Source organism: Cyprinodon variegatus, unplaced genomic scaffold (genome assembly GCF_000732505.1).
Source record: "Cyprinodon variegatus isolate N-32 unplaced genomic scaffold, C_variegatus-1.0 Scaffold949, whole genome shotgun sequence".
In the NCBI taxonomy this organism is placed as follows: Eukaryota; Metazoa; Chordata; class Actinopteri; order Cyprinodontiformes; family Cyprinodontidae; genus Cyprinodon; species Cyprinodon variegatus.
This window is the reverse complement of record NW_015151402.1, coordinates 20,476-28,862: the sequence shown is the minus strand read 5'-3', so window position 1 is coordinate 28,862 and position 8,387 is coordinate 20,476. Positions and strand designations below refer to the sequence as shown.

Below are 8,387 nucleotides of genomic sequence, written 5' to 3'. Positions count from 1 at the left end.
GATGCCATATCATAGTAAAACTCTATAGGCCGATAAATTTTAACCAAAAGGTATTCTAAACTGAACGATAATATGTCCACTTTAAAAATGATAATTGACAAAAATAGTTCTTTGGATTGAACAAAACTGGGAACATAATTAAAAAGTGCTATTTTATTCATAATTCACATATTTTTCTCTATTTCTATTATGTAGGTCAAAGTATACCGGTAAATGTTTAGATTAGCAGATGTAACTTGAGGTTTTTTAAAAGAATTTATATTATTAGAAACACAAATGTTTGTCATTTTTGACAACCTTGGCATGTTTACCTCTATGCCTCAGTGACTCCTGAAAAACAATTCAAGGACTAGCTTTAGATGCATTTGTGTGTTATACTGCATGAACACATGAATATATCTATTTCTCCTTTTTAAATGCTTTTTGTTGTTTACTTTATGGGTAATCATTGAAGGGAAGCTGTTGGGACCTGGTTGTACTGGGTCCGGGAGTGACTCTGATGTTTTGTTTATTCTGAAGTGAGCAGAGTTTTTATACATCTAAATGCAGAGTAATTGCTCATAGTTGATTTTTTGAAAATTTGTAGAATAGATGAAGAAGTGAAGACCATGCAGTATGTGTACCTAGCGGTTTTGAGTCCGAGGTCTGATCAAGCCTTTAGAATTAGAAACGCGTACTATGGAAAGAAGTTAGTTTCAACCCAAAGAATTCTGGCAAGCAGAAAGGGACCTTTGTTTTATTCCCTCTTTGGTTGCAAGAAAGCGGTGTTCCCAAAATAAAAAGAGAGAGACTGATTTTGATTTTTAGCAAAACATTTATTTGTACAATAACTTTACACTGTTAAAAACAAGATCATTAGAGTGCAGATATGTTTATGTATATTCATGTTTTTTGACAAACCAATCTCAGAATGAATCCAGAATCTGAATGAATACACGTAGTATGTAGAGGAGTGTAGAGGCTGTAGAGCAGAATTCACGGATTATCGGACCGCGGTCCAGATCTGGACCCACCTGCTCGCTAATCCAGACCCAACCTAATTAAAAACATTTATAAATTATGGCATGTTGTCCGACGACAGTGTCTAACTTTACTTGCTCCACTACTCCTGTTAATATGGTAAAGCCGTCCGGGACCAGGCTAAAGGTGATATAAATTAGCCAATGAGCTGGGTCAGTTAAGGTCAATGCTGCAAGCTACGTCTAGACACAGCACGCAAACCTGTGGCAAGCCGGGCGATGGGAAAGAAGGAGAATAGGGGAAAAAGAAAGTGTGGACTGCTGAAAAAGCTGCGGAACTAGTGAAAAAAAGGGGACATGGTGTGCTCAATGCTGCACATTTTGAGTATGTTTGGCCCAACCTGCTGCTGTGAAGCAGGATTCCCCACCATGAACATAATCAAAAATACATATCGATCCAGGCTCATGAAAGAATGGCTTTGTCGCCATTCAAACCAAGTTTTAAAAGCCTTGCAGGGCAGCCTAAAGCCCACTTCTCTCATTAAGCCATAAAAAAAAACAAAAAAAAAAACAAACGGGCAGTTCAGATGTTTTATAAAATATGTGAATCAGGAAATTGTCTAAACTGTCACTTGTCTTCAGTTTTCTGGCCTCAAAAGAGACAGACAAATGCCTGCTCTCAGCTCAAGGCTCTGGCTTAGCCAAAAAAAAAAAACCCTCCAGAGAAGCTTCGGTTTTACCTGGCTGCCTCAGTATCGGAAGAGCTTAACCTAGTGTCTTGTTTTTCCTGTTTCAAACAGGGTTAAACACAGTTTTTAGTAAACCCGCCCATTAAAGGAGATGAGAAACTTTTCAGTTCTGATCTACCCATGGAACATCCGGGCCCAAATGCTGTCTACCTGGGAGCCATTAGCAGCCCGTGCCTCACAGGTTCTTTTAAAGCAGGGGACCGTGACCTATTGGTTAGGCTACTGCCACCATTGTTAGCTCCAAGCTACAATATGGCTGCTACCCTATGGTAGCAGCCATATTGTGAGTCCCTTTTTGTTTGCTTTAATTTACCTTAGCTTAATAGATATAATAATACTGTGTAATTATTAGGTACTGTTGTCTTTTAACCCGTCTTTTGTGGTTAAATTATACAGAGAACGATTTATCACTCAGGTCAGATCCAGTGTCCTTTAAGTATATATATGAATGAGCAGAGATGATTTGTGTTGTTGGTGAGTTAAAAACTCTGCCGATAGCCATGAGCTAAACTACTAAATTGGTCAAGGCAACTGGATCTTAACAGCCAATACAGGAGTCCAACCTTTATGGAAAGACTAAGAACCCTGGTGAATAAGCAAATTATAGTTGTAATCATAGAACTCATAATGTTTAATCTGTTTTACCCTCAATATGAATGACATATTTATTGACTTCAACTCCCAAATCTATAGATTTTATATATTCATAATCCTATAGTGAAATTGCAAAACATTTATTTCCGTACCTTGGTTGGCCTGAAACGGTAACTGTATAAATAACATATTTAAAGCAAAAGTCTGGTCATATTAAGAATTCAAACTTCTGAAAGTACTTTAAATATGTAATTATTATATACTGTTTAATAAATGATAAAAGTATTTAATTAAGACTAATTTAATTTGAATGAGCTTTGCTAGAGACATCCATGTTTTTAAAGAACACTACTGCCATATACCGGTTTGTGATGTCACAGTGCGGTATCAGCTGTTGATCAAGTCCCAGTGCTGTGTCTGGTATGTTTCACCACACGCTATTATCCAAGTCACCTTGAAAACATTTTCTTCGAAATGTTGGATATATATTATAAGGTTTGTCTCTGGCCAGAAGTTTGGTGGCAAATCCTCCCTCTTCAAGTTGGCAATCCAATGACGAACCCGTCCGTGGAGGATCATGAATCGGAAAGGTGAAATAACAACTTTTTTTTTTACCCTATGTATTACAACACCCAACAGCCATGCAAGTGGGCTTTGTCAGTTTAACTATAGTTCCCTCGAAATTCAAAGGTGAAGTCCTCTGGAAATCTTCAATAATTGTTGTTGATTGCAGATGTGTCTAGTAGTTCCCATTTATTTTGCATGTAAAGTCAGGAGAATTGTGCTAGGCTTACCGCACCGTGACGTCACTGCCGGAAGATATCAGGGGTGAGGTGTTACTATATTTGGGAAAAAATGGCCGCTCCCAGACTCAGTGATCACAATGAAAATGATTATTTTTAAATTTATTACTGATCAACGCTAAATTCATTAAACCACTGCAAAAATATTAATTTTAGGAATAAATAATGATCCATTCATCATTCATTGCTTTTAGGTTGAAATTACTAAGAACGCTGACCCTGCTGTAATAAGCCTTGTGTATCTGTGTTGTTGCAGAGTTTAGTGAAAAGTAAAAATTAACCGCCAGTTAATTAGATTTCAGAAATCCCAATACAGTCCACGTATTGGAGATTTAGGCTCCAGCTCGTTGTCTGTTTTTGTGGTCTCTGTTGTTGGGAGTTAAATCTTTCGGTTTATATTCTATTCAATTCCCTGCGAGCTGGGAATTTATATTCCTGATACTTTAAGATCTTCATTGCCCTTCACAGCAGGGGTGGTAAATATCTTATTTAATCGGATATTATTTCGGCTGTTATATATTGTTTATGAACACACTCCCTACTATAAGTTCTGAAACTCAATAGAAATGTGTTGCAAAAAGTCTGTTTTGCAGAAGCTTGGTTCTGAAAGATCACCATGATGACTTATCCTTCATGACTCTGAAGATCTGGGTTGTTTTGGGCCTTGGTCTCCATTTTGCTTGAGAACCAGTAGACCCCAGGTCTTCTCTGGTCATCATGTCAAGATGAAATATGGTCACTGGTTCCCAATGTCCAAAAACCATGATCATGGCATCTGGCACAACACTGTTATTCTGTAAGAGCTGTTATAACTGATTACTTTGAATTGACTGCAGCACAGATTTCATAAGAGGACATTTCAACCACACTTTCCATTTTCTAATTGAAGCCCTCTTTCTCCTACTGGTGGTGGGTATTTGAATAACATCTATACCTGTTTTAAGGAGTTTTCTTCTTAACTTTGTCTTATTGTTTGTACTTTTTAATTGTGGATAAACAGTGTTTAAGGGATATTTGTAGAGTGGTGATATTGAAGCTATAGGTTTGAAAACTTAGTTTAATTGTACAGTTTGTATGTCATCTTTGCCACTTCTAAAGGGACATCCAAAGACAGCATTTATCTTTTCATGTGTTTAACTGGGAATACACTGTACAATTTTTTTGGCCAATTTTCCTGACATGCGAGAATTTTTCGGGCCGACTTTCAGGCTGATCGTACATCATGCATCGTGTAGTAAACAGGGGGTAACTAGGGGCAATCAGCCTCTCATGACCATCTCCCGATCAGGAATCTTGAGGTCGGGAGAAAATGAAACATATTTCACATTCAGTCGGGTGTCCTGGGCGAATTGCTCAGTGGGCTTGCTCAAACAAGGATTCTATTTTCTTTTTCCTCTCAGATGAAAACACAGAAGCATGGCGGGGATGCGAATAAAATGGAGTTCTTTCTGTAAAATTGACAGACCATAGAAGCCACGTTTGCTCAGGCATGCAAATACGTTGTTGCCTTTTCTTTTTAGGGCTTTCTGCATAATTTTACAAACTGCCTGTTAGGATTCCTGTCTGTGTGGTTTGTGTTTTTGTGTTTGTCTTCCTTCCTCCACCAGGATGCGCCTGGTTCTGGTCCACCTCCTCACACACTTGCGGAGGGTTACCTCATTAACAGAGTGCTCTCAAGTTGCTGACTGCTACTACCTTGACGCCAGAGTGTTTGCCAGTTTTGGGTACTCTAGCCAAGAGTTTTTACTGAGTCAAACTGAGTTTTGTCAACCTGAGTTCTAACCAAGTTTTTTTGTCTTTGCCTCTTGGCAGGAAGTCATCCTGCAAACTGGATGTTTTTGGACCTTCTCTCCCTGGAAGGATCATCTGAGCTTCAAACTGAGCTGGGGATTCAAACTGGAGGTTTGGATCTACTTTCCTCCAAGGGATCTTTTGATCTTCACACTGAGCAAGGGGTTAGTCTCCACACCAACCTGTTCAACCACGCAGGAAATCCAAATGGCAGTCAGTTTCTCCTTTCACCTACAAACAACCACATTCAGGGTAAACCCTGTCTGCCCTCCACCCAATGAGACAAACACTGTAGCTACTGCACACAGACTGGAGCGAAAGAGTCAACCACTTTTCTGGAAACGTGTGTCAGCAACTTATTCTTCTCTTCAAGTTCAAGAATCAAATTTCCCACTGAGCCTGAACTAACCGCATTGTCTTCCCCTCACTTTCCAGTTCCAGTTAAGCAGTGTTCAGAGCAACATTAGATTCTGCATTATCTCCTCAATAAACCTGTTAAACTTTTCCCTGGTTTCTCTCTGTATTGGTTTTTCTGCTTTTTGGGTCAGACCTTAGTAAAATCATGACACTGCCAAGGCAGCACGTTTCCTTCTAGTGAGCTTAATATTCCTCTTTTATTCGTTTGGCTTCTGGATAGATGAGTCCGAGTAGCGCCACTTCACTGCGGAGCTGAGTCTGCCATGGTTTTTAGATGTGTAGTGTCAGGAGGTAGATCGCATCAGAGCGTTGGGTCGCACACTGTGAGAACATACATTGTGAGCTCATGAACTTTTGAATCCTGGGGTTTGGTCATAAGGTGTTACCTGTAGCTGCGTGCAACGATTGAAAATATTGCACAGTGTATGCCCGGCTTTAGGGTTTGTTTTGTTAGATAGTTCTTCCACACACATTTCGCTAATTCCACCTGCCGAAAGGTTAGTAATTCAATCATCCGTCACAAGCTTTTAGAAGTTAAACACAGCATTGTAAATTACCTATACCTGAGTGCAAATCAAATGTTGAAACTCAACCTGAACATACTTTTTATCGTCACATATTTTACACCTGCCTATCTACATAGTTAGATAGGTAGCTATTCACAGCCTTTAGGGGACTACAGTGAATCAAAATTAAGCCTTGCAAAGTTTTACTCTGTTGTTTGCATTAGAACAATTCAAGTCTCTTTGAGAGCTGCTCAGTCCAAACCTTTTAATGTCATAGCTAGTGAGTCAGACCCTCTCCATGTCTTTTCTCCACAGTCAGCTCCTCTTAGTGTCCTTTCTCCAGTCAGACCCAGTTAGTGTTTTTTTCTCCACACTCTGATCCCTTTAGAGATCCCCCTTCAGAACAAGAACATGCCAGCCTCCAGCCGTCCTCCAGAAGCATCCCTTTTTTGCTGGGGATGGATGAATAATATATAAATTGAAAGTTGTTAGAGAAAATTGGAAGTTGTGGAAGAAAAAATAAACAAAAAAGCTTTGTTTTTAATTGTTACAAAAAATTTTAAATGCTCTTCCAAAGGAACGTAGTATGAGTCAAGCAATTTTTTAGTTTTAAATACTGTGATAAATCATAAAAAGGAAGATAAGTGTATGTTTTTTTCCTGGGTTGACATTTTACTTTGAGAGAGATTTAACAAAATAAAAGTAATTAAGTTAGCTATTTAACAAATGTGGTTTTATACCAAATAGAGTTGTAAAGACAGTGCTGGAAAACAGTTTAAATGAATACTTGAAAATGGCTTTAGAAAGCATCCACAGAGCCTTACTGTCAAAATTTCCCATGTAAGTTGGGATCAGGTTCCTCCTTCTTATTGGGCAACCTTTGCGAATCCCTTAAGAGGTTTAGAGGATTGTCAACAACATTCATGCACGGAGGCTGATGTAGCTCAGAATCTAACAATGCCCTGTGCTGTAACATGCTGAGTGTTGATCTGAAAATACACAGAAACATCACTCAGTCTCTATCTGAGGAATTTCTGATATCATGTATATGCTACATCCTTGAAATGTCTTTTTTATGTAAACTGAATTAGATTTTCTGCTCATCATGAACACACACAATAGAATCAACAGGAATTACACTGTGATTAATTTAAATGCCTGTTTTGAATTGGAACATTTGAATTATAAACTAAGCACCTCTTATCCAGCTGTATGTGTGATGTTATATGGTTTCATAACTCTATTGTCTCTTGTCACCGTTTGTGGAAACCTCCTTGTGGTAATTGCTGTAATTTACTTTAAACAATTGCACACTCCTACTAACATCCTCATAGTGTCCCTGGCTGTGGCTGACCTGTTGGTTGGGCTGTTAGTTTTTCCTTTCAGCATGTTTTTTTCTCTTAGTTCATGTTTGTATAATGCCAGCTTATTTTGTAAGATAAGAGACAGCCTTCATATATTGTTCAGCCTATGCTCTATTTTGCATCTCTGCTGTATTTCTCTGGACAGATATCACGCAGTGTGTCAGCCTCTAACATATAAATCTAAAATCAATGGCCATGTTGTCTTCATTATGATTGCTGTGAGCTGGGGTGTTTCTGTATTCGTTGCCATCGCTGTTGTACAAACTAGATCTACCAATGATGACTGTCAGGACATGTGCTTTATTGATGTTATCATGGCAAACATTGTTGCACCTTTACTGTCATTCTATGTTCCTATTCTCATAATGATTTGCATTTACCTGAAGATATTTGTTGTTGCACAGAGACAGGTACGCAGCATCCAAACCAGAACAAAGCCTGGAGCAACTGTCAGTAAGATGGAGAGAAAAGCCACCAAAACTCTGGCTATTGTTTTAGGAGTTTTTCTGTTTTGCTGGGCTCCTTTCTTTTTTTTCTTAACTTTTCAACCTTTAGGAAATAATTCAGCACCAGTTCCTGTAATTGAAACAGTCACATGGTTTGGACTGTCAAACTCTACACTAAATCCATTTATCTATGGTTTCTTTTATAGCTGGTTCAGATCAGCCTTTAAAATGATTGTATCAGGGAAAATTATTAAAGGAGACTTTGTTAACATGAAGTTGCACTAAAGCTTTTTTAAGAAACAAAAGTGACATAAATAATATATATATATATATATATATATTTATATTGACCAGATTTTTTATTAGGTAGAGCTGCACTTCGGGTGCTGTAAGTCACGCTTGTGTTTGTTAAACTTGTAACAGTAACAGAAGCTAGGAAGATTTTCTTATCCCCACCGATAGTTTGATGATCTAGCTTATTTACAATAAGGGTAAGTCTTCAAAATAGATGTCTTGAACCAATAATAGAGTTATGAAACTAGAAAAACCTATATTTTCTTTGCTTTAGTTTTGCTATTAAAATAGGGTATAAGCATTACAACTTGATATTTTTCTATTGCGGGATCATTTTCTGTCATAAAGGAGGCAATCTCCTAATTAATCTTGAATCCAATTAAACAAAAAACAAGAAAACAAAATGAAATTCCACAGGTGTCAAAATTATTTTCTTTATAGTAGGATATCGCACTTTATCATCA

At 38.0% G+C, this 8,387-nt stretch overlaps 1 protein-coding gene across 1 annotated transcript; it reads left to right on the top strand.

Annotated features, from left to right (window-relative positions):
• The first annotated feature begins 1,828 nt into the window (after positions 1-1,828).
• On the top strand, positions 1,829-7,914 carry LOC107100244 (trace amine-associated receptor 1-like). Its single transcript, XM_015398661.1, has 2 exons — positions 1,829-1,889; positions 7,028-7,914. Exons 1-2 carry the CDS (start codon positions 1,829-1,831, stop codon positions 7,912-7,914), a joined length of 948 nt encoding a protein of 315 aa, XP_015254147.1.
• The last annotated feature ends 473 nt before the right edge of the window (positions 7,915-8,387 follow it).

What these genes read in the sequence shown, in the direction of transcription:
- LOC107100244 (XM_015398661.1), top strand. Translation starts at nt 1,829, where the DNA reads ATGGAACATCCGGGCCCAAATGCTGTCTACCTGGGAGCCATTAGCAGC. An exon ending in TAGCAGCCCGTGCCTCACAG is followed by an intron (nt 1,890 to 7,027) that starts GTTCTTTTAAAG and finishes CCTCTTATCCAG; the next exon opens with CTGTATGTGTGATGTTATAT.